The sequence below is a fragment of the Danio aesculapii genome, chromosome 16 (genome assembly GCF_903798145.1).
Source record: "Danio aesculapii chromosome 16, fDanAes4.1, whole genome shotgun sequence".
Lineage (NCBI taxonomy): Eukaryota > Metazoa > Chordata > Actinopteri > Cypriniformes > Danionidae > Danio > Danio aesculapii.
The window spans coordinates 38,758,009-38,785,655 of NC_079450.1; the positions used below are offsets into that span (position 1 = coordinate 38,758,009).

A 27,647-nucleotide genomic window follows, 5' to 3' on the forward strand; every position below is an offset into this window, starting at 1 on the left:
AATTATTTAATGTCGATATTAACAAAAAATCCTTGAAAGCGTTACAACCTTTAACCGCTGTGCAAATTTTTGTAACAATTTACAGTAAACAAACTGTAATTGGGTGTAAAAATGAGTGTAGAAATGTACAATTTATATACTTGCATACAGTCCTAGTCAGAATTATTAGCCCCCCTTTGATTTTTTTATTTTTTTTTTTCCTAAATATTTGCCAAATGATGTTTAACAGAGTAAGGAGATTTTCACAGTATGTCTGATAATATTTTTTTCTTCTGGAGAATTATTATTTGTTTTAATTGTGTTGAAAATGTTTTATCTCCTTTAAACAGAAATTGGGAATTTTTTTTTTTTTTTTTTTTTTTTTTTTTTGCATGTGCAAAACTTGAATTTGAAAGTCTCTTGTTGATTTAATATCTCCAGTTTTATCATTTTTATTTATTTAGTTTATTATTCACATCCCATACATCACAAGAATCTCTGGTTTGTTTACATTTAAAAACAAACAGTCTTATTTTACAATTTATGTCCATTTGATCAGAATATTAAAAAACATTCAATGTGACAGATCACTGTTTAGTTCGACAACAGTGGATCGATTTACTTCTGAAATTTGCGTACACTTTCGGAAATAGAGGTATAAAAGCTATCACTGGGGCCACACTAGGGCTTTACAATAAATCCACATTGCAGAATCTGCAGTGTCGAGTAGATCAAAGTTGACCAATTTTTAATTTTTTTTTCGATTTCAGATTTAAACCATTTATGTATACAAAATTATAATGTCTGTAGCTTTAACAAAGATTCAAAGAATTATATTTCAATTTTTACACAACGAAGGCTACAGTGTTATTTATTAACACTCAATTATTCAGTGTTTGTACCTGAATACTGTTTTACTTTCCAGAAAACCTGAAAACACTCTGTCATTTAAAAAAAAAAATCTAATTAAACTATTCAGGTTATCTGGTGAAATTGAATTCATACTGATATATGTAGTCAAGCAAGCAATGATATTTATCTAGCAAAAAACAAAACATCGCAATGCCCGTATTTTTCCAGTATAGTGCATATTAACATGTCTCATATTAACAACACGGGACGTGCGCAAAGCAACTGGGATTAAAAAAAGACCTGTTCAGCTCGCTGTGATCATCAGTCATCATCAAATGTGATCAAGAATGAATTTTATAAGTTTAAAACGTTTTTAAAACAGTGAGTGTTTATAATGAATTACAGCAATTTACCATCTTTATCACCACAGCCAAATGGTGTCAGTGCAATTATAAAAGAAGATGCTTCAATCCCGGTTTGTGGATGTTAAATCTGGTTTATTTTGTACATTAATATAACGAATATCCATACATCAGTGGATATTAATGTGTATCCTGTCACATTTGTTGTGCAAAAACAGTGCAAAGTTAAACGCGCGCGCTGTGCGTGTGTCTCTATGTTTGTGCATGAACTTTGTAATGACATTGTATGTGACTCATCATTGCAGAAAGGCTTGAATTAACTCCACAACAAACACATCAAATAATCATTGGGAAAGTTCTTTCTGCAGTATTTCTCACAAACGTTGCGTGAGATCTGCTTCCTTCATGTCTGTCACTAAGCTGTTTATCTGAAGTCGGAAATTGAGGCACACTCTCACGTGGGAACGGTGGGTGTGGAGAACTAGCAAAAAACAAAACATCGCAATGCCCGTATTTTTCCAATATTGTGCAGCACTAGGCAATACATATCACCACAGTGATAGCGTTTGTACCTTTATTTCAGACCGTGTGATATAAGGTCAATTAGTCTCTTTTTTACATTTTCTCACATTAAAATAGGATCCAAATCCCTCCCATTTTGAGGCCCAACACAATGTGATGTTAGTGTGGTTTCCCCGCCCACTAAATTGATTGACAGCCGCATATTAACATGTCTCCGTAGGCTTGAATTAATTCCACAACAAACACATCAAAAAATCATTGGGAAAGTTCTTTCTGCAGTATTTCTCACAAACGTTGCGTGAGAACTAGCATTAAAGGCAAACGCAACAAATACAGCTACAAGATGCTCAGAGCTGAAAATTACAATATTCTGAACGGTACAATAAATAATCTGGTGTTTTGAGCTGAATATTTTTTGCAGACACATTCTGGAGACACAAAATACTTATCTTGAATCTTAAAATAAGTGGGCAAAATAGGTGCCTTTTAATGCCGATATTTCAAAAAACAAAATCCTCATGAAAACAACCACTGTTCAAATGTCTGCAAAAATTTACAGTAGAGTAGAAACTATTTTTAAAGGGCACCTAGGTTACCCCTTTTTTCAGATTTAATATAAGTGTTTTGCGTCTCCAGAAGGTTTCTGTAAAGTTTCAGCTCAAAACACCCATCAGATTTTTCATTACACCTTTTGCAAGATTCTATTTTATACATTTTTGACCTAGGGGACGGTTTTGTCATACTGCGCCTTTAAGGCTAATCCTCCCGCCCACCGTTTCTACGTGCCTTTATCTCTTTCCTCGGCTGTGTCAGACAACAGACAGACTTAAAGGAAGCAGATCTCACGTAGCGTTTGTATACGTATACTACAGTAAGAACTTTACCAATGAGTATTTGTTGTGCAGTTGCATCAATGAGTCACACAAAGTTCACGCGCGCACACACAGATACACGCGCACACACACACCACAGCAGACACACACACACGCACAGACAGACAGACAGACAGAGCATCCGTTTAGCTTTGCACTCTTTTTGCACGCAAATGTGACAGGATACAGGTTAATCTCCACTGCTCTATGGATATCTGTTATGTTAATGTAAAAAATAAACCTGATTTAACGTCCACAAACCGGGATTAAAGCGTCTTTCTTTATAATTGTTCTGACACGCGGCTGTGCTGATGAAGTAAAGCTAAGCTAAATCGCTGTACTTCATTACACACATGCTCTGTTTTAAAACATTTTAAACTTGTGAAACTTACTCTTGATCACATTTGATGATGATTGATGATCCTAGCGAACTGAACACACCTTTTATTTCCAGCTTCTTTGCGCACGTCTGGTCTTGTTGATATGATTATACATGTGACTACCGGGACATGTTAATAGCGCAGCTGTCAATCAATTCGGTGGGCGAGGGGACCACACTCCTACGTAAGGTTGTGGTTGGTCTGAAAACCGCTCCAATTGGTCCACCGTTTTTATGTTGCTAAATTGAAAAAAAGAACTGGGTGTGTTTATATCACCCCAATATGACGGTCTATACACCATACATGCACATATGTCTGTCCAAACAGCTTGAAAAGTAGATTTTTCACCATAGGTGCCCTTTAAAATTGGATGTAAAATATTATGCAAAAAAGCGCCATTTATATATTTGCATATATATATTTTTTAATTGATTACAATTCCTAAAATTATATATAGGGTTTTACATTTTTATATCTTAAAAATATTTATTTAAAGGTCAGTTTAGTAAGTTAAACACACACACACAGACGCACGCACGCAGAGGTGGTCAGTAAAGTATAGAGTAAACTCTGTTATGTAGTAGTAGAGGCATAGTGCTCATGTGGGAAACTCAGATTTGATTCATCTTCAAGTCAATTCACACTTTCTTCCTTAAGATTTTATGTCTTTTTTTTCTTCCTGGGGCATTGCTGATGCTTCTTCCATTAATGTTAAAACACACTGCCTTATTTTCTAGGGGAGCCCAGAGGTAGAGTTTAAAGCACCATTGAGCTCCTGGACCAGCAGCTTTACATTTGCTGTAGTACTATTGAGTGACATGGATAAATCTACGGGTTACAATTGATTTCAGTAGTTCAGTTTATTTATTTTTATATTCAATTTTAGCCCAAACATGGATAAAAATTAGTATTCATTCACTTTCTTTTAGGTTAGTCTCTTTATTCACCAGTGGTCGCTATAGCGGAATGAACTGCCAACTTGTCCAGCATATGTTTTACACAGTGGATGCCCTTCCAGCTGCAACCTAGTACTGGGAAACACCTATACACAATTTAGTTTATTCAATTCACCTATACTGCATGTCTTTGGACTGTGGGGGAAACTGGAGCAACCAAAGGAAACCCATGCGAACATGGGGACAAACATGCAACAACATGCAAACTCCACACAAAAATGCCAACTGGCCCAGCCGGGACTTGAACCAACGACCTTCTTGCTGAGAGGCAACAGTGATAACCACTGAGCCACCGTATCGCCCTATTACTGTTATTTGTCCTAAATTTCTGTTTAGTGCTTTAACTAACATAACATATAGTAACATAGTTGATAAAATAGTAGCATATAGCAACATATAATAGTCTATAGTAGTATAATGTTGATTAATTAATAAAGGAATATCTGTCCTTAGTTTTTTTTTAAATTTTGAAAAAAATTGAAGCTTATAAAAACTAAATGTAAGGGTATAAAAGACTGTATAGTGTACGAAAGAGTATTAAAATATACAAAATATACAGTGTGTTACAATGTGTTAAAACAGGTTATAAAAGAATGAAAAAGAAAAGAAAAACATAATAGTGCGATCTGTCAGACGTAGCACAGTGCTCATTCAGTAAAGGCACAGCTAAACAGATGTGTTTTCAGTCTTGATTTGAATATGCCTAATGTTGGAGCACACCTGATCATTTCTGGTCAGAATCCTGGCCGCAGTGTTCTGGATGAGCTGTAACTGTCTGACTGTCTTTTTGTGAAGGCCAATGAGGAGGCTGTTTCAGTAATCCACCCTGCTGCTGATGAAAGCATGAACAAGTTTCTCTAAGTCATCATTGGAAACAAAGCATCTAATTCTTGCAATGTTTTTGAGATGATAGTATGCTGATTTACTAACTGCTTTGACATGACTACTGAACTTCATATATGACTCCAGAATCACACCAAGATTCTTGACCTTATTTTTTGTTGTTTGACCCTTAGAGCCAAGGTGCGCATTCACCTTGAGAACTTCATCTCTGTTATTAAACACAATGACTTCAGTTTTCTCTTTGTTTAACTGAAGAAAGTTTTGGCACATCAACTGTTCATTTCATCAATGCATTGGCAAAGTGTGTCAAAGGGCTGAAGTCATTAGGCAGTAAGGCTAAGTAGATCTGAGTGTCATCAGAATAGCTGTGGTAGGAGATTTGGTTCCTTCTCATTATTTGTCTCAGTGTGAGCATATAAAGTTTGAACGGATTATTGCATTTTTGATTAATATTAATTATATTATTACTGTTTTCTGTTAAGTTATTATTTCTATGATAAGAAAACAGAATTTTCAGAAATTATGATTGATTGATTGATTGATTGATTGATTGATTGATTGATTGATTGATAAAATCATGAGGTGTGATTTTTCTCTGATATTCATTGGTAAATAGAAATTTCAGTAGAATATCATTTATTTGAAAAAGAGGTGCCCCCTTTTGGGTCAATTTAATTATTCAGTTATTTCTGAAAAAACAAACAAACAAACAAACAAACAAACAAACAAACAAACAAACAAACAGTTAAACAAAAAAAAGTTGTGCTGACTAAAAAACTGTTTAAAGTTGCAGGACTTTTCTTTAATGGTCTAATTTATATATGAAAAAACATTCATGGTATTTGCTCATTAGATGAAAACCGCTCAAGCGCAGTAAACAGCACAAGCATGTTGGCCATATGTAGCTGTATGCTCAAGCATTTTTTGGAGTGTTTTTTTTTCAAAAGTGCTTCATGTGTTTGGACAACTTGAGTCATGCAGTATTGAAGCAGCAGCTTGCTTTGTGGCCCGTCTTGATCCATAATGCATGTTTCATGTCAGAGCTGTGGCACAGGGGGCAGTTGCTCCAGACATGCAATACTGCTGCACTCCAAGATGATCAAATCCATCGACTGGTCTTACACAGAAATAATTTCCCTTGTCAAATGAGGAATAATCACTAAAACTTTACAGGGGCACAGCAGAATTTTAGCGAGCATCATGCTCCGGTAAAAAGAGTTTCCTATAAATCTTGTAAATGCATCTTTTCAGCTGCAGAAAAATAAATGTACAGAAGCTGCCACTGGGGCTCTACCTTTCAAAAAAAGTACACTTTTGCACTATTTACAGGTAGGTAATAATTTAGCTACCTCCAAACAATTATGTTAAATTTGAGAAAATACAAACATGACCTTGTTGATTATAACTATATGGCGATGTCTGTACGGAAACTGGAACACGTGCACTGCACTCAACTGGAAAAAAAAAAACAAAAAACACTTCCACTATTGGAGAAATAGGCACCCATGTGCGGCAATTCCATCTAGAATTAATGTATATACAGTTGCAGTCAAAATGATTAGCCCTCCTGTAATATGTTAATTCTGTAAACCTAAATTCCTACATATTTAATTACTACATGTATACTGTGACTGGTGGTTGTTGAGGAGATTCCTTCCAAAAATGTGTAAAGTGCTTTGAGTCTCCAGAAAAGCGCTATATAACTGTAAGATATTATTATTATTATTATTATTATTATTATTATTATTATTATTATTATTATTATTATTATTATTATTATTATTATTATTATTATTATTATTGCACAGAGTTCTAATTTATAATTTTGCTGCATAATGAGGTTAGAGTTTAAAGATTCGCCATAGTCTGTTTGCTAAAAAAATGTCTTAAACACAGGATACACAGTCTCCTAGTAGTTGCTTATGAAGAGACAATCATTAAAAATAATAATTGTTTTAAAAATGTTTCTTAAGTGTTACTTAATAGAGAGAAGATTCTTTCAACACATTTTTAAACATACAGTAATAGTTTAACCAACTAATTTTTAATAACTAACTGCTTTTGTCTTTGCCATGGTGAGAGTGCATAATATTTTTTTCTACAAATTTTTCAGGTTTTTTGTTTTCAGCTTAAAGAGTAATTGAAAGACTTTATTAGGTTTTTATGGCAAGTAAGGATAATTAGGCATGTTATGGGACAACAGTGGTTTGTTCTTTAGACATTGCATTGACTTGGAAATATAAGGTTCTATCTGCGTTCTAAATGATTTTGAGATAATGAGCTTCAAAGTTTTTGTATTCTATATAGCAAACAATATGTGTGTAACAGTTCCTTCAAGGCTTTACAAGAATGTATGGGTGTTTCCCAGTGTTGAGTGGCAGCTGGAAGGGCATCTGCTGCGTAAAACATATACTGGATAAGTTGGTGGTTCATTCCGCTGTGGTGACCCCAGATTAATAAAGGGACTAAGCCAAAAAGAAAATGAAAATGAATGAATGTTTTTCATATTTAAAATATTATTTATTCCTGTGTTTAAAGCTTTTGTCGTTACGCTACTTCAGTGTCTTTCAAAAATATTATTACATGCTGGATTGATGCACAAGAAACAGTTTTAATCGCAACAGTTTTGCAAAAATGTTTGATGTCTTTTCAAATATATATATTTTTGTGCATGCTGTTTAAGTGCACATACATTGTTTACCCATAGTGTTTACATTGTCATAATACAGCAAGTAATACAACAAGCATTTAGATTGGGCTAGCTTTACATTGCTGTACAGTGCCCTTGATGGGTGAACATTAGCCCGTGGGGGAGTGTCTTTTGTCTGTCCAGGTATCTATTATTCATGACCCAGGTGTGGATTTGTCACTTCCACGCATACAGCTAAGCTGACCCAAAATATACTTTACAAAATGTAAATCATTGTAATGTTTTCTTTGAATGTGAGAACAGAATCATTTTTACATAATTGTGAAGTAAAAATTCTAGCCTACAAGACTAGTTACTTAAAAGCCTTATTCATGCCCATTCAGTGTCTTTTTTTCTCCAAAACCTACTAACCATGCATAATATAAAAAAAGAGAATTTCTGAAGAGGGCTCATAATACTTATATTACTTTTTTAATGAACACTTCTTTTATTGCAGCCAAACTTAAACATAAAACATTATTTTATACCCCAACCCCCCCCCCCCCCCCCCCCCCCCAAAAAAAATAGCGTGTACTGTAAAACATCACCTGAGAAATATTTGAAAAAAAAAAAAATAAATCACAAATTTTGAAACAACACAAAATACAATCAAATAAAATGACAGTAAAGTGACAGATGGGCAGAAAACAAATTATCTGCTTGCTCTTGTTGTCCAGGTTGTGTACAAGCGGGCAGATATGGCGATTGGCTCTCTGACCATCAATGAGGAGAGGTCAGAGGTGGTGGACTTCTCTGTGCCCTTCGTGGAGACGGGCATCAGCGTCATGGTGTCTCGCAGTAACGGCACCGTCTCTCCCTCTGCTTTTCTGGGTGAGCTGGAGTCTCGTGCCAGCCGTAATGCTTCATCATATTTGACTTTAATCAGTCTCTGCTGCATGTGATTATGATGTATGACTTTACAGGTACCGGTGCGTATCGTTTCAGAGCTCATCAATCAGACTTACAGATCCCTTTCAAAACAAACTATTTATCACATCTCAGTGAGACACTCCAAAATCAACATTTTCAATTCCTTTTCAGTTTTTTTTTTCTATTTAATTTTGCTTTTTTTTTTTTTTTTTTTACTTTTGTGCATAACAGTAATTCATCTATGGCTGAAAAACCAGGTTCAGTTTTGTTTTGTTTTTTGTTTTGTCTTTTTTGTTGTGTTTTGTTTTGTGTTTTTTTTATGTTTTTTAAATTGTTTTGTCTTGTCTTGTTTTTTTGGTGTGTTTTGTTTTGTTTCTTGTTGTGTTTTGTTTTGTGTTTTGTTTTTTTGTGTTTTTTATTGTTTTGTCTTGTCTTGTCTTTTTGGTGTGTTTTGTTTTGTTTCTTGTTGTGTTTTGTTTTGTGTTTTGTTTTTTTGTGTTTTTTTATTGTTTTGTCTTGTCTTGTTTTTTGGTGTGTTTTGTTTCTTATATTGTTTTGTGTTTTTTTAAATAGTTTTGTCTTGTCTTGTCTTTTTGGTGTGTTTTGTTTCTTGTTTTGTTTTGTTTTTTTGTGTTTTGTTTTGTGTTTTTTTTTTGTCTTTTTTTATTGTTTTGTCTTGTCTTGTTTTTTGTTGTTTTGTCTTGTCTTGTCTTTTTGGTGTGTTTTGTTTCTTGTTTTGTTTAGTTTTTTTGTGTTTTGTTTTGTTTTTTGTATCTTTTTTATTTTGTCTTGTCTTGTTTTTTGTTGTTTTGTTTTGTTTCTTGTTTTGTTTTAATTGTAAAGTTTTGTTTCTTGTTGTGTTGTGTTTTTACATAAAAAATAATATTTGTAAATTAATATACAATTAAAAATATGGATAATACTTGCAAATAAATATACAAGTAGTCCAATTGTTTTAAATGCAAACATCAGTTCGATAGTTTTTCAAATTCCATTCCCAGATAATCCATGAACAAATAAAAAGCATATATTATTTTATTTATCATATTATAAAAGCATTGTATTCTATCTTTCAGAATAACTCATTTATGCAGAGACTATAAATGTTACTTTGTTTTTCCTATCTTTTCACAAATAAAACACTTTTTAAGTTAATTGACTTAATTCCTTCAGTAATTTCTCTTCTGTTCTCACCTCTTCTCGTACCTTCTCTTCTTGTCTCCTAACTTCTCATCTTCTCCTCTCTTCTTGTCTCATCTCTTCTCTTCATTTCTCATCTGTTTTGTCCGGTTCTGTTCTATTTTCTTCTCTTCTCATCTCATCTCACCTCTTCTCATCTAATTTCTTTTCTATTTTTCTTTTCTCACCTCATCTCTTTTGTCTCATCTTTTTGTCTTACATCTTCTCTTTTCTTCTTATCTCCTTCTCATCTTTTCCTCTCTTCTTGTCTCTTCTTTTCATTTCTCATCCCGTTTCTGTTCTCTTTTCTTCTCTTTTAATCTCACCTCTTGTTGTTTCTTCTCATCTCATCTGATTTCCTTTTTATTCTTCTCTTCTTGTCTCATATCTTCTTTTCTTTTATCTTCTTGTCTCATCTCTATCTATCTTCTCTTCTCTTCTCTTCTCTTCTCTTCTCTTCTCTTCTCTTCTCTTCTCTTCTCTTCTCTTCTCTTCTCTTCTCTTCTCTTCTCTTCTCTTCTCTTCTCTTCTCTTCTCAGAGCCGTACAGCCCTGCGGTGTGGGTGATGATGTTTGTGATGTGCCTGACGGTGGTGGCAGTGACCGTCTTCATCTTTGAGTTCTTCAGTCCAGTTGGCTACAACCGCAGTCTTCAGAGTGGCAAGAGTGAGTCTTGCACGTAACCTTTTTATAAGGGCAAACTTTAGTAGTCCCGAGTGTTGCTTTAACAGAGATAAATGCACACTGTTTGCTTGTCACTGAGTTCATTCAAGAGATCTAATGGCTGCGTTCACCTCAGTTCTTTATTGGGTTTGATATTTGTGGTGCAGGCAGTTTCTCATGTATAATAAAGGACTGGAGTGCTCTGTAATCCTCTTCTTTCTCTCTTCTCTTCTTCATCTTCTCTAATCTCATATCATCTGGATAGGAGTTTATTTGTGATTTGTTTTGTGTTTGTGTTCTAATTGCGCTTCTTCATTTTACAGTATGGTTCTGTTAGTTAATGTTAGTTCATGTATTTCCATGTACAGCATGAACTAAGAATAAACTATGCTTTTGCCACATTTATTAATCATAGTTCAACATTTACTATTGCGTCATTAAAACCCAAAGTTGTCCTTGTTAACATAACTTAATGAACTATGATATACCAATGTATTTTTTTATTAAATTTAACAAAACTAATTAATTAATACTTCATATATGTATTTTTAATTCTATTTTATTTTATTTTGGTGCATGACAGCAAAGTAAAGCATGAAATGTTTAGTTACTAGAGAATGCCAGAACAAATAAAGGAAGTGTTATATAAATGTTGTTCAATTTAATTTAATTATTATTGCTCATATTTTCAGTTTTTATTTATTTATTTTTTACTATAAGGTTATGAGTAGGGCCAGACGGAATCTGCTGACATTTTTTGCTATTTCTGCTGAGAATTTTGGTAAAAATCTGTGGATTTCTGCGGAATTATTTTGGGAGTATCATAACTAAAACCTTTATATATGAAATTAAAAATAATATGTTTTTAACTTTTATTTATTGTTCAATCCAAATCCAATTAGATTCACTTTATTTGGTAAACAAAGTAAGTCTCTCATATAATATCTCTACTAAAAGACAGAAAATATTACCGTACAAACTGCATTGTACATAAATCAGATAAACATTTTCATGTTAGTCAATAATATTACTGTAATTAATTTAAAAACTGAATAAATATAGATTTACACACATTTACTCAAGTAAATAAATAGATTTAATGATGGGCTAAAAATCTGCAGAATTCTGCGCGCACAGATTCCGTGTGGGCCTAGTTATCAATTTCCCATATATACACTGAAAATTATTCATTGGTTCCAATGAACCATTCTTTCAGTGTTCAGTTTCAGTGTCATATAATTAGAATAACTTCAAAAAGTAGATTTATTTCACTGAATTTGGCGTTTTCGTCCAAATGAAAAGAAATAAACACTTGAAATATATTAGTCTGTGTAGAATAAATGTATACATTATACAAATTTCACTACTTGGATGGAATTAGTAAAATCAATCTAATTAAATGACCAGCACATATTTACACTACCTGACAAAATTATTGTCCTTGATCCCAGTTGTAAGAATACAACAAGAACAAATAATAACTTGACTTCCAGTAAATCATAGATTTAGATTTGTCTGATCAATCATCTGTTGAACTGCTTCCCAATCATCACAAATACTGCAGAAGATCTATTGGAACCCGCATGGACCCAAGATTTTCACTGAAATCAGTCACGTTTGGTAAAGGAAAAATTATGGTTTGGGGGTATGTTCAGGGGCGTGCAAGAGATCTGCAGAGTGGATGGCAACATCAATAGCCTGAGGTATTAAGACATTTGTTCTGCCCATTACATTACAAACTACAGGAGAGGGCAAATTCTTCAGCAGGATAGCGCTCCTTCTCATACTTCAGCCTCAACATTAAAGTTCCTGAAAGCAAAGTAGGTCAAGATGCTCCAGGATTGGCCAGCTTAATCGCCAGACATGAACATTATTGAGCATGTCTCGGGTAAGATGAAGGAGGAGGCATTGAAGATGAATCCAAAGAACCTTGAAAACTCTGGGAGTCCTGCAAGAACGCTTTCTTTGCCATTGACTTTAAAGATGACTTTATTAATAATTTATTGAGTCATTGCAGAGATGTATAAATGCAGTCCTCCAAGCTCAAGTGAGTCATACACAATATTAATTATTTTTTCACTGCACCATGACTTTATATTCTATACTGTACATTATTTCTGTTAAGTGACAAGACTTTTGTCTAAGCAAAGTCAGACTTTACTGTCCCCTATGAAATAATTAAAAATCAAGGCATGATCATGTGTTATTTTAGGAAAATAAGTGTAGTCTAGAGGTCGTTGCCTTTCAAATAAGCCGCTTCTGATACCAAATGATCAACTAGAAGTCAAGTTATTATTTGTTGTTCCTAAAACTTTCCTAAAAAAAAGACGACAAGACTTTTGTCAGGTAGTGTATATTCACACAAATATATTTTACATTTAATCTTATTTAATTTTATTTATAACATGACAATAAGACAACACAAGTTTGGATACTAGAGTAAACATGAATAATTAAATAAATGTCCAATATATTCTAAATGATGTTATATAACATGCCAGTTTTTATACTTTTTTGTGTACATTGAGCCTATGAATAATTGAACTGCATTTGTCTGCCAGAGGCCGGAGGTTCAAAGTTCACAATTGGCAAGTCGATCTGGCTTCTGTGGGCTCTGGTCTTTAATAACTCCGTTCCGGTGGAGAACCCCAAAGGAACCACTAGCAAGATCATGGTTCTTGTGTGGGCTTTCTTTGCTGTCATCTTCCTGGCCAGCTACACTGCCAACCTGGCTGCCTTCATGATCCAAGAGGAATACATTGACACTGTGTCTGGCCTCAGTGATAAAAAGGTAAGGGAATAAGAGATGCTGTAGATACAGAGCGCTCGTGTTTATCGGTGCGTGTAGATGACCATATAGACTTCATATTTCCTGATGTTGTGTCGACATGGATTTTTGTGATCAATGTTCTTTATGACTACAGAGACTAAAGTTGAACTGGGAAAAAAAATCTGACTCACAGTAGTTTAAATTGGTCACTAAGTGGATGAACAGCATGAGAAACGTTTTCTCACTGTTTGTCTTTTGAAGAGCTGAGTGCTTTCAGAGTCTATTACTAAAATGAGTCTAAAGACGAGGACTCTGAAAGACTATTATGTTGCATTTGCTTTACGTTTTGCATGTAAAGCAGTAAGCACACTTAAATAGATTTCATTTGAATAAGTATGCTTAAGTAAAAGTAAAAAAGTATGCTGACTCTTGGATAAAACAAGCTCAGTATCGCAAATCACATCTTTTAACTCACCGATTACATTATTGCACGATTTTATGATATTGCAATACCTCCATACTATTTAGTTTTAACATCATTTATTTGTATTACTGTATGTGTTGTGCTATCCATCTTATAAAGCACTTTAGACAACTTACAATATTTGTGAGTTAAGAATAAAAAAAAAGAAGAAAGACACTAAAAGGCGTTAAATTTACAAAGGACCGCATTGCCTCTTTTGTAAAAAATAAACAAGGTGGATGCTTTTAATGTACTTTAGGCAACAATACTAAACAACTATTAGTGTGCAACTATACTGCATATAAACTTATTGGTGTATGGATAGTTACTGTAATTAGTTGAATTCTGCAGTGTTTTGAGATATAGACTTTGTAAACAGCAAGTTACACTGCAGCTTTTCTTTAGATCAGAGATGCCCAAAGTTTTACCAGGTTTAGCTTAATTCGTGTATTCAGCTTTGAACATCTTTGTGTTATAAATGTGTTTATGTTTTTTATTGTAGGAAGTTCATTATAAAATGTAAAAAAAATATATAATTATTAATTACCATGGCAGTTTTAATGTAATAGTTTGGTATATTTACCTTCGGCCCTCCCCCCTCAATCAAGTTTGGTTTTTGGTCCTTCATAAGAAAAAGTTTGGGCACCCCTGCTTTAGATGAACTGCTAGTAATAGTTATACACTGTCACATACACTTTGAAATTGAGAGTATTTTAACTTATTTTAATTAGCTAATCAGGTTTGAAAAGCAAAAAAAAAATGTTTGCAGATATTCAAGAAAACATGCAAAGTGAACATTCTTGTTTATCTAAAAGAACATTGCTAAAGTCAGATATTCCATGTTGTCATTGTTGCAAGCTGTAGTCACTATGACATACAGGACCAGGTCCAAAATGTAGTGTACATTGTAGCGCCCACTAAGGTAACGCCCATACTAATGCGATGTTTGGGTTTAGGGTAGGGATAGGTGTATAGACAATCTTTCATTACGTAGTGGACCTGGTCCAGTATGTCATCAAGCTGCAGGTTGCAGAAAGAACTGTCTCAGAAATTCTGCTTTAAAAATTTCCATTTTAGAAATGTTTTGGTCTCTTTAACTCACCCAATGCCAGTCTATCCAATTATATTTCAGCACCCTGGGCTGCCTTTGTGGAAAACATTGTACTTAATTCATTCAGTCAGAAAGGCTCTTAAAGTTTGTGTCCATGACAGAAATGTGTCCTCTGTTTGACAGTAACAGCCTCCGAAAGAGACGCAGATTCAGAGTTCCGCATAAGGTGGTTATTAATTAGCAAATAAAATTAAAAAGTAACCGTTCTAAGGTTCAATATTAAGCAGTTTATTTTATTTTCAAGATCTGAGGTAAGCTATCTGCTGCTGCTTTCAGTTGTATGGCAATAAATGTCATACAAAATGATATTCAAATTCACATCATTAGCATTTAACTCTGAATAAAGTGCATGAGGTGGACCTGAGATGATCACACTTTATCGTGTTGATCAGCTGCAAGAAATAGAAGCCGTTTATAAAATATACATTTCAGGTGTTGGGTAAAACAAAAACTAGGTTTAAATCAGCCTTAAATCAGCCTTTAGGCCTGATAGTCTGGCTCGCTCTTGTTGGTGTCCTCAATCTGGCAACCTGTGCTTGCGTGTGTTTTGATTCAGACGTGCAATACCTAGTTCAACCACTGGGTGTCAAACTTACATAGTGCACCTTTAATCTTTGACCTTTTTTTTACAATACTAGTGAAGTAAATTACTATGTACATTTCAACTTTAGGCCAAATGCACTTAAACATTTGTGTCTGATTGAGTCAAGAATGCTTGAGCATACTTTTAAGATTATTTCTGAAAGGGCATAAGGTGTATTTACAGTATGATAAATACTTAATAAACTGACTGTAAGTATAGTTTAAATGCTTTTTAGTACTAATACTAGCCTTTTTAGTAATAGCATAAAAGTTGTCATTCTAATAATTAGGGATGCTTTGATTAGGATTTTTGCAGTCGATGTCGAGTTTTGATTTCTTGTCATGATGATTGGCCGATACAGAGTACGAATTTTGATGCTGCAAGCTTTATATAACTTTGCATAAAGATAATTTTCTCTTCAAGTACTATAAAGTGGAGATCTCTCCTTAATTAAGGATGTTGAATATATCCGTTAAACATGTCTCTTATAACTATTTAGTGTAATGGTTGAAGCAGCTTTACAGAAAATTATAGATAAAACAGATAATGCATTTGTTTTACTTTTTGCATATTTGATGCATAAGAAGTTAAAATGAATGCACACCTATAAATCCATTACTTCCTTCTCCTAAAAGAAAATAGGCCTGTAAACTACTGTTTATTACAACAAGTATATTTCAACAAGTATATTATTAAATATATTAAAGTAAAACCAGGTTTTAGTGAACTTGCAATAGTCAGAAACACTGAACTTTCACTTCTGATATATAAAAAGGCCTAAATACAAGTGTATTTGCAAGGCCGTTCAAATATTTTGCTCACCTCCAACTATTGATAGTAGCAGAAAAATCACAGCTCCGGACAGCAGCTGTGTTAGGTGTGCAAAGATTGCTCACGCCCGCATACATCATTTACCTTTTCACAAGATGAGTGCACATGCGACTTGCTCTGTGTGTAAACTCGTAAACAAACACATGCGTTCGGTTCATGAGATCGGCCAGATTGGCGAGTATAGATCGAGTCATAAAATGTTATTATCGGCCGATGCCGATCGATCGGAGCATCCCTTCTAATAATGACTTATTTAATAAAATAAATTATTTTAATCATTAAGGATGCATTAACTTAATCAAAAATAACACAAATAATTGAAAAAAGAAAGTATTAAGCATTTTTTTTACTTAGTTAATAATAAGAAATATTACTGGTGCCATTTATAAACCCTAAACTTGTTAATGTCAGACAGTTGCCCAAGTTGCTCTGTTAAACATAAAAAATTCAAGGGGGGCTAATAATTCTGACTTCAACTGTGTCTCTCTCTCTCTCTCTCTCTCTCTCTCTCTCTCTCTCTCTCTCTCTCTCTCTCTCTCTCTCTCTCTCTCTCTCTCTGTATATATATATATATATATATATATATATATATATATATATATATATATATATATATATATATATATATATATATATATATATATATATATATATAATAAATAAATTATCATAGTCGACCTTATCATAGTGGACAATACAGAAAATTCAGACTCTTCTAGTGGCAGCCGAGGAATATGGCATTGATGTGTTTTTTGCTTTATTATTGAGCAGGTCGTGCAGTGGTTGTGTTGTAGTGGCGGTGCTCATCTGGGTCTGTGAGATGTTCAATAATTCCTCATCCTAGCGTGGAAATGTTCCTTTGCCCTTGGCTCTCAGTGTTGACCTTGAGGAATCTGGAGGGATTCTTGAGGAAACACACACAGAAAAAAACAGTGTTTTGCTGTCATGCCAGATGAATGCACTTCTGTACACCAAACGAAATGTATTTGTGTCCCATTGTGCTTGTGTCATTTCCAGTAAAGAAGCTACATTAAATTTGGATACTTAAAGCTGTTTAACACACGGTGGCTTTTGTTGGTTCTTGTTTCTAAGAGCCTCGTGTTCATTTTGTGAATCCCTTTTTAAATGAAAATAGTTTCCCCCATCTGCTTCTTAGCTTTTGTTCTCTTTTGTTAAAAGCAGAATGAACACAACGTGCGTATCAGCATTGCTGCTTTGTGAATTGTTCAGAATTTATGATGTATTATATTTGGTTTTGACAGCTGCAGTGGCTGGAGACTCGTTTCTTACATGCGTTTGCTGTCATATGTCATTCATGTTTTGTCTTGGAATCATTTTTCATTGCGCTCTATTGTGAGTCCACTAATTACGTTGAGAAAACAAATGCAACATCAGTTTCAATGAAACTTTCATCCTGTGTTCCCCTCTCTCAGTTTCAGCACCCCACAGAGCAGTACCCCCCTCTGAAGTTTGGAACGGTCCCCAACGGAAGCACAGAGAAAAACATCCGCAGTAACTATCCAGACATGCACCAGTACATGGTCAAGTACAACCAGAAGAGTGTGGAGGACGCCATCTCCCACCTCAAGACTGGGTCTGTGCTGGCTTTCTCACTCATTTGCCTTCATTCCTATTGTCGTAAAGCTTTTTCTGTTTCATTTTGTTTATGAAGAGTTCAGATGCAAAACCCTCTAAATCCATCAGACCTCTTTTTTTTTGTTAATGAGCATTTTCTATCAGGCTCCTATAATTAGGATCAGAAGTTTCATTTTATAGATAATAATAGGGTTATTAGAGAGTAGATAAAAAAACTTTTTTTTTTCAAAAATGTCAATAGACAATTATTTGGTTTTTAACAAAGTCAATTTTCTTTTGTGTCAAAACCAGCTAAATCCACTTGTGCTTTTTTTGCAAAAACCTCTAAATCCACCTATTAAGACACGATAGTGTAACTAGCTGAAAAATCACTAAAGATGCAATTAGAAATTATATATAATATAAATCTATCAAGTAAGTGGTGGTTCATTCCTCTGTGGTAATCCCTGATAAACCAGGGACTAAACAAAAGGAAAATGAATGAAAGAAATCTGTCAAGTGAGTGCATTAATCAGAAACATTAAAATTGCCATTAATTAAATCTTAACAATCTGTTGTGATTTCAGATTTTTGTGATTTAGATTTAAAATGTAAACATTGTAAACATTATAAGCTAAGCTTGTTAGATTCAAATAATGTAGTGTAAAAACATTGTAAAACATCAATATCTGTGCATAGTCCATTAATATAAAAAGCTTATCAGACGTATAGGTAGAATGAAGTAATATAAAACATGTGTAGTTTTATACATTATATTTATCTTTTAAAAAAGCTTACATTAGCAAATAAAACACAAGGTAGGCCCACTGGGCAAAAAGGGGATTTCCTCTCAAACACTTTTAGAAGCTGTCATTCATTTATTCTCACCATACTCAGGGTCTTTGTCTCGTTTTCGTCTCTTGTTTATCCTCATAGCATCCATGTGGGATAAAAAAAACTGCATCTTAACTTCACCTTTCGTGAATGGAGTTGCTTATAGTTTAATGTATAGTAAATCGGACTCATTCAAAGTAGCGTTGCTGCTCAAAAAAAATGTTATGAAGGCATGTTACACTTCCGACTGTACAGTGTGTTTTCGTTTTCTTGTAATATCTTAAATGAGTTTTGAATTACGTGACGTTTTCATTTGCCATTTACTGACAGTCGGACAGGCTCATCCAATTCATCAAACTCCATCTTTTAGAATCTAAATCAGAAGCGAAATAAAGTCTCCTCAGAAAAGGCGGCGTATCAGCTGTTACATTGAAAACTTATGATTCGATTATTTCTGATTGTGCTGACGCTGGGATTTAGATGATTCGAAGCAAAAACATTTGTTGAACATGTACTACATCCCTAAAGCATTCACTCAATGTCATTAGCTCATTTTTGACACAAGTGGCGTTTAGCAGTATTTGCATCTGAACTCTCCATCTTCAGTTTTAGTTGTATTTAAGATTTCAAAAGATTTTAAGTGAAAACTGTTCAGTTTCTGTTCAATAACAGCATTTGAATCTAGTGTTACTTTAGCCTGACCTTGGTTTGATTTGGACTGATTCACACTGGAGAACTATTTTGATCTTTCAGCTTTTTGATTACTTATTAATAAAATCCTTTCATCAACTAAATTAAAAATGCAGCATGAAAAATGTTTAGCTTATTATGCATTTAGTTTTAAGTCATCAGTTAAAGCATTTGCTACCCCTCAAAGGAAAAATTTCTTATCATTTATTAAACCTTTGAGAAATTTGTTCATGTACAGAACACACAGTAAAGATATTTTGGTCACATACACACACAAAAGTTTAGATTTAAAGGGCACCTATAATGAAAAATCTACGAAAACATCTAAGTTTGGATATAAATATGTGTAGGTATAGTGTGTTCACAGTCATACTAGAGTGATACAAGCAAAGCAAGTTTTTTTTTCTGAAGTTAAAATAGGATACAAATCCTAGTGATGTTGAGGCCAACTGCAACATGACGTAGCAGTACACAACCAATATTGACTGGCAGGCACAAACTAACATGTCTCAGTATTAACACGTATAAACATGTCAACAAGACAGGATTTGCAAAGAAACTGGGATTAAAAGATCTATTCTAAACAGAACACAACAGAAGTCCTGGGTTGTGGACGTTAATTCAGGTTTATTTTGTACAGTAACTGAGCTAGGGCGGTGCGGTGGAGCAGTGGGTAGCGCTGTCACCTCCCAGCAAGAAGGTCGCTGGTTCGAGCCTTTGCTGGGTCAGTTGGCTTTTCTGTGTGGAGTTAGCATGTTCTCCCCATGTTAGCGTAGGTTTCCTCAGGGTGTTCTGGTTTCCCCCACAAGTCCAAAGACTTGTGCTATAGGTGAATTGAATAAGTGTCCGTAGTGTATGTGTGTGAATGTGTATGGGTATTTCCCAGTGTTGGGTTGCAGCTGGAAGGGCATCTGCTGCGTGAAACGTGCTGGATAAGTTGGTGGTTCATTCCGCTGTGGCGACCCCTGATTAGAAAAGGGACTAAGCCAAAACTGAGCTATAATGGAATACTATACAGCAGCGTATATTTATCTGTTTGGTGTCACATTTGCCGCAAGTACATGAGCAAAAACGTGAACATTGTAATGGAATTTTTGTGTTGCTCAGTCATCTTACTGTTGTATTTATGATTGTGGGTCTCTGTTTCATCATCTCTTATAAACACATCTTGCTGTATTTCTCCCGATATCCAACCCTGATTATTCTTCTCTGAAATGAAATGCCCTCAGAGAGGGTGGGTAGAACCAGCTCTTTTTTTTATTTAAAGGCACATGTGACAAAAGAGCTACAATTCCATCTAACCAAAAATGTATATTCTCAACAGATTATAATAAATGATCTGTTTGGTATTTTGACCTGGAACTTCCCAGACACACACTTGGGACACAAAAAACTTATTTTAAGTCTTGTTAAAATGCCAAATTTGAAGATCATCCAAAAATCATCAGTTAAAGCGTTTGTTTACCATGAATTGAAAATTTGGTCTGGTCATTATTTATCAAAATTTACAGAGCACAAATGAAGATTTTTTGGTCACATTTAGTTTTTTAAGGTGTGAGTCTCACTACTAAAAAGCCACTTTTGCCTCAATAAACTCATAATTAGCTACTCATTAATACGGTAGTTAATTAAAGGATAGTTCATCCAAAAACAAAGATTTCCTCACCATTTACTCACACTTGAGTGGTTCTAAATTTTTTACAATTTCTATCTTCTATTAAAAAAAAACATGTTTTAAATGAAGCTGGAAATCTGTAACCATAGACATCCGAAGTATTTGTTCTCCCTACTATGCATGTATATAGTTACAGGTTTTCAGCTTTCTTCAGAATATCTTTACTTGTGTTCAACAGGTTTGGAACTATTTGAAGGAGAGTAAATAGTAAGTAAAATAAATGTTTTTGGGGGAAATATCCCTTTAATGTAGTAAATAGTATTGGGTAGGATTAGGAATATATAGAGTAAGATCATGCAGAGGATGTACTTTATTGGAGAATTGATGTTTAAACTAAAGTGTCACCAATATATGAACCAATTCTGAGAGATTTATGTCCCTTCACTGAATGATCATTCACCCAAATTCTAATGCTTTAAAAACAGCTTGTAAAATAAATCCATATGAACTGGGCGGTTTAATCCAAGTCTTATGATTAGCCATAATTGCTTTATATAATAGTGGATTTAATTTAGACTTCGATTAAACACGTTGTGATGTGTAAGAATCAACAAGGTTCATTCTTGTGTGTTACGCAGCACTTCCAAGACCCAAACGGGATTGTTCTTGCGTGTCACCCACGTGTGGTTGAGCTTCTGTTTATGCTTATCAATCAGTGTTTCACAGGGCTCCAGACTACAGTTAAATGGTTGCAATTTGCTGCCTTTTTTCTGCCAGTGAAACTAAATTTTGTTAGAGGTCGCACTGGTGCCACTACTGATTTGCTGATAAGCGATGACATTCTGTTGCATATGAGATAAATTGCAGAACACACCAAATGCATAACCAAACAGCGCTACTCCTTTGAACTTTGTGCTGCACAGACCATTTATCAGCACTGTTTAAAAGACAACGCTGCACGAGATTAAGTGAATGCATTTCGCTGGACCATGCGTTTGCAAGACCAATAAAAAGATTGGTAGCACTTTAGTTTGGGTCTAAATTAACAATTTTATACAATTAAAACAGTATAATATAACAGTATTAACAAACCTTTAGAACTACTAATGAACAGTTAATATCTTACTAATAGGCCGTTAATAAGCCAGTAGTTAATAGCATAAATTGTAACCTAAACTAAAATGTTATACAAAGATCTGTACAGTTGGTTATTGAGCTCTCTTATACAAACTATTCATTAAACTAATTTAAAACCAAATGAAACCGTGCTGCCATTATCCACAACACTAACATGGAAAAACAGCTGAAACATTATATAATGACTAATGATCAGACTAGAATGAGGTTTATTTCACAAAACACCAACTTACCATGATTTACTGCAGTAAAATTAATGGGAACCATTGGCAAAAAATGTGGGATAGTCATGTCACATTTCATTGCGATATAAATTCATTAAACATTATATGTATTGAAAGAGTAATTAAATTAAAATAAATAATTACTTTAATTTTTGTTAATATTATGTTAATCAGATGTTTGTCTAGAGCCCTGGATTTATGCAACAAAGGTTCATTGGAAATATGTGCTTTAGCTTACATTTTTGAGAAACTGGAATAACATACTTCAACATTCTGTACTTTAACTGCATTTTCTACATAAAACTAATGCTGTGTATGAGACCAATAACTTTTATTTCTTTTTGGACAAATGATACTTACACATACAGTTGAAATCAGAATTATTAGCCCCCCTTTGAATTTGTTTTCTTTTTTAAATATTTCCCAAATGGTGTTTAACAGAGCAAGTGTTATGAAGCGGACAGGAGACAGAGGTAAGGAAACGTTAGGGTGTTTATTAAATGACAACAAGGAGCACATGAAGGATAGCCAGGAGGATCAGGAATGATGTTGGGGTCTTTTCCTCCGTGGCTGGGTAACAGGAATACACGAGGATGGACAGCACACACCAGATACAGCTGACAGAGGATGACACAGACTTGGAAGGACTGGAAGACAGGACGATTCGGGTGGACCAGGAAGACTAGGAGGAATACAAAGAGAACAGGTAAGTAAAGCGTTTGTTTTAGCTGAGGATGACTACGCTGAGTGGTCGCTCAGTTGTCCGCTTTCGTCGAGACGAGCCCGGACAATGAGCGACTGGAGTGCTGTGCTTTTATCTGGTGCTCGTGAATGTGATGCAGCTGTGTGCTCATTAGAAGTCAGGTGATGGTGATCTTCGTGAGTGGGGATCGTGAGAGCCTGACCAATCCGTGACAGTACCCCCCTCCCCAGGGCCCGCTCCTGAGGGCCGACACCTCCGACGCCGTGGTGGTCTCCCTCTGCCTCTAGGCGCTGGGAACTCAGGGTGGCTCTCATGAAACTCCACCATGAGACTAGGATCGAGAATATCAGCTCTGGGAACCCATGTCCTTTCTTCGGGGCCGTACCCTTCCCAGTCCACCAGGTACTCCAACTGGCCACCACGACGTCGGGAACGCAAGATCTCCTTCACTGCGTAGACGGCTCCTTCTTCTAGGAGCAGTGGAGGAGGGGGTTCCTCTTCGTGGTCAGGCTCTGTGGAGGGAAGAACAGGATCGTGATAGGGTTTCAGGAGTGATACGTGGAATGTAGGGTGAATACGGTAGTGAGAGGGTAATTGTAGTTTGTAGGTGACGGGGTTAACCTGTTCCACGATGGTGAAGGGACCAACAAATCGGGGACTTAACTTGCGAGAGGGCAGTCGCATGCGTATGTCCCGGGTGGATAGCCACACCTTTTGTCCGGGTGTGTATCTGGGTTCTTCAGACCTTCTTCTATCGGCGGTTACCTTGCTTCGACGGACTGCCCTCTGCAGATGTTGATGAGCCTCGTCCCAGACTCTCTCGCTCTCCCGGAACCAGTGATCCACTGCGGGGACATCAGATGGTTCGCCATCCCAGGGAAAGAGCGGTGGTTGGAAGCCCAGGACGCACTGGAATGGCGTGAGTCCGGTGGAGGGTTGCCGCAGTGAATTTTGGGCATATTCTGCCCAGCCCAAATACTGGCTCCAGGAGCTCTGGTGACCACTGCAGAAGGTCCTCAGGAACCGTCCCACCTCCTGAATCTTCCTCTCTGTCTGCCCGTTGGTTTGGGGATGATATCCAGAAGAGAGGCTGACGGCCACACCTAGGAGCTTGAAGAAGGCTTTCCATAGACGTGAGATGAACTGTGGACCTCTGTCCGACACAATATCTTCTGGAATACCAAATGACCTGAAGACTTGATTAAAGATATTGTCGGCTGTTTCAAAGGCTGTGGGAAGACCTTTCAGAGGGATTAGTTTGACAAACTTTGAGAATCTATCTACGATGACTAGAATACAGGTATTACCTTCTGACGAGGGGAGGTCAGTGATAAAGTCCACTCCTAGGTGTGACCAGGGACGGTTCGGAATCGGCAAGGGATGGAGCTTTCCAGCGGGTAGATGACGTGGGCTCTTGGATTGGGCACAGTCCTTACAGCCCTGAACATATTGCCTCACATCCCTTGCCATGTTTGGCCACCAGAATCGTTGGGATACTAGCGAGAGAGTATTGTTGATCCCTGGATGTCCAGTGCCTAGCGAGGTATGTAAGGAGTGGATCAGATCTACCCGGTGTTCAGGTGGTATGAACTGCCGATGAGGAGGGCATCCCGGCGGAGCAGGGGCTTCCGGAGTGGCAACGACTGGAGGAGCGTTCCAGGTGATCGGACAAATGGAGATGTGTTCGGGAAGAATCTTCGTTGGGAGTTCTTCATGATCGTGATGCTCGTGTAAACGAGAGAGAGCGTCTGCTCTTAGATTCTTGGGTCCTGGACGATAGGAAATGGAGAAATCAAAACGTGAGAAGAAAAGTGACCATCTGGCTTGACGTGGACATAGTCTCTTGGCCTCTTTGATATATTGGAGGTTTTTGTGATCTGTGATCACCTGGAACGGATGTTTGGCTCCCTCCAACCAGTGACGCCACTCCTCCAAGGCTAGCTTGATTGCTAGAAGCTCCCTGTCTCCTATGCTGTAATTCTGCTCCGCCGGGCTCAACTTCCGAGAGAAATAGGCACAGGGATGCAGTCGGGGCGGTGTATCATGATGTTGGGATAATACTGCCCCGACGCCGGTGGTGGATGCGTCCACTTCCACCACGAAAGGAAGATTTGGGTCAGGATGAGTCAGGAGTGGGGCCCTTGTGAACTCCTTCTTAAGAAGGCGGAAGGCTGCGGCTGCTTCTTTGGTCCACTCCAGTCCTTTGGGTTTACCCTTGAGGAGATTAGTGAGAGGTGATGTAATCCTGCTGTAGTCCTTGATAAACCGTCTATAAAAGTTAGCAAACCCAAGAAACCTCTGGAGCTCCTTAATGGAAGTGGGTTCTGACCAGGATAGAACAGCCTCAATTTTCTTCCCATCCATACGTATACCGGTTTGGTCAATGATGTATCCCAAGAAATGAATCGACTTCTGGTGGAATGAGCATTTCTCCGCTTTGAGGTAGAGGTGATGTTCTCTCAATGTGTGTAGGACCTCCGCAACGTGTTGGCGATGTTCGGCCTCACTCCGGGAGTAAATGAGGATGTCATCTATGTACACTATTACAAAGTGGTGAAGAAACTCCCGGAGGACTTCATGAATGAAGTTTTGGAATACGGAGGGGGCGTTGACCAGACCGTAAGGCATGACCTCATATTCATAGTGGCCAGTAGGGGTCACGAATGCTGTCTTCCATTGGTCCCCCTCACGTATTCTTATCAGATTATACGCGCTGCGGAGGTCCAATTTAGTGAAGACTTTAGCTTCTCGGAGCTGTTCCAAAGCGGCTGGTACCAGAGGAAGGGGATATCGGTATTTACTGTACCGTTATTTAGGACCCTGTAGTCGATGCATGGACGCAGCCCTCCGTCCTTCTTGGCCACAAAGAAGAAGCTTGAGGCGGCTGGTGATTTTGAGTGACGTATGTACCCCTGACTCAGAGCCTCCCTTATGTAATCTTCCATTGCCTGATTCTCTGGAAGCGAGAGCGGGTAGATCCTACCTCTTGGCAACTGGGCATCTGGAACTAGGTCGATCGCGCAGTCCCATGGCCGATGCGGCGGTAGCTGGGAAGCTCTCTTGGGGCAGAAGACATCATGAAAGGAGCTGTACTCCTTAGGAATGTGGATAGACTGCTTCTCAGGAGGACTCTCGACCGATGTTGTAAACAAAGAAATGGGGTTCCGACCTTGAAGAGGGAGATTTGGAAAACAGGTAGGTGTACATCCAGATCCCCATTTCTTTATCTCTCCTGTGCCCCAAGAGATGATGGGATCGTGCTTCACCAGCCACGGGCGCCCTAGAATGATGTCCATATTTGCACCCTCCAGAACCAGAAATTGAATCCTCTCTTGATGTAACAACCCCACTTGAAGAAGGATGTCTTCGCATTGTCGATGGATACGGGTCGAAGATCGAGTGCACTGGGTTATCGGTTGTATCTGGTATATATGCGAGGCCGCCTCAGTACGTAGGTGGAGTTGACGACAGAGGGATTGGGAGATGAAGTTCCCTGCTGACCCGGAGTCGATGAGGGCTGTGACAAGGAGAGAAATAGAGGCAGTAGTTATTTGTACGGTGGTAGTAAGTGGTTTACATTGTTCAATATTCGTACTGAATACACTCACTGAAGTCCGAATGGCACGAAGGGGACACTCCATACGGGTGTGTCCACTGACACCGCAGTATAGACACAGACCCCGGGTCAGCCTCCTCTGTCGTTCCGCTGATGTCAGTCTTCCAGACTCTATTATCATGGGTTCTGGTTCTGGAGAGGCTGTTGACTCAGGCGATTGGAGGAGTGCAGACGAGGGGGTGATGGTGTCCTGTTGATAGGAACGGAGACGATCGGAACATCGGAGAGAATGTTGGATGAATCTCTCCAGACCCATAGTATCATCTAATGTGGCCAGCTGGATTCGGAGAGTGGGTTCCAAGCCGAGCCGGTACGTGGTCAACAACGATCTCTCATTCCATCCACTTGCAGCTGCTAGAGTGCGAAACCGGAGAGCATATTCCTGTGTAGATAGAGTACCTTGTTTTAGATGATACAGCTGCTCTCCAGCGGCTACTTCCCCATCAGAACGTCCAAACACCTCTTTGAAATACTCCGTGAAGGTAGTGATGGAATTCATGACCGGCCCGGCTTGGTTCCAGATCGTCTCAGCCCATTTAAGTGCAGGCCCAGAGAGTAGTGATACGATGTAGGCGATCTTTGACTTATCTGTGGGATATAGAGAAGGTTGCATTTCGAATATGAGGGAACATTGTAACAGAAAACCATTGCACTCCCCCGCTCCGCCTGAGTAGGGCGCTGGTCGGGCCATGGGACTGGAAGGAAGGGCCGAAGAAGAAACTGTGGAGGCGGAAGTGCTCGGTGCTGGTGGCGCGTTGGAAAGTGGAGCTGGTGGCTGTAGAATCCGCTTCAACTGGTCCACCAGCTCTTGAAAGTGATCGGGGGTGCTCATGTTGTCGTCGTTATTGGTCCGGGCTTCTGTTATGAAGCGGACAGGAGACAGAGGTAAGGAAACGTTAGGGTGTTTATTAAATGACAACAAGGAGCACATGAAGGATAGCCAGGAGGATCAGGAATGATGTTGGGGTCTTTTCCTCCGTGGCTGGGTAACAGGAATACACGAGGATGGACAGCACACACCAGATACAGCTGACAGAGGATGACACAGACTTGGAAGGACTGGAAGACAGGACGATTCGGGTGGACCAGGAAGACTAGGAGGAATACAAAGAGAACAGGTAAGTAAAGCGTTTGTTTTAGCTGAGGATGACTACGCTGAGTGGTCGCTCAGTTGTCCGCTTTCGTCGAGACGAGCCCGGACAATGAGCGACTGGAGTGCTGTGCTTTTATCTGGTGCTCGTGAATGTGATGCAGCTGTGTGCTCATTAGAAGTCAGGTGATGGTGATCTTCGTGAGTGGGGATCGTGAGAGCCTGACCAATCCGTGACA

General features: G+C 37.4%; 1 protein-coding gene across 1 annotated transcript in view; it reads left to right on the forward strand.

Annotated features, from left to right (window-relative positions):
* LOC130243116 (uncharacterized) overlaps window positions 1-27,647 on the forward strand; it is a 126,075-nt gene that overhangs the window by 78,397 nt on the left and 20,031 nt on the right. Inside the window, 4 exon segments of the mRNA XM_056475174.1 lie at window positions 8,133-8,286; window positions 10,044-10,169; window positions 12,728-12,957; window positions 17,358-17,518. Coding sequence (XP_056331149.1) covers window positions 8,133-8,286; window positions 10,044-10,169; window positions 12,728-12,957; window positions 17,358-17,518 — 671 coding nt within the window.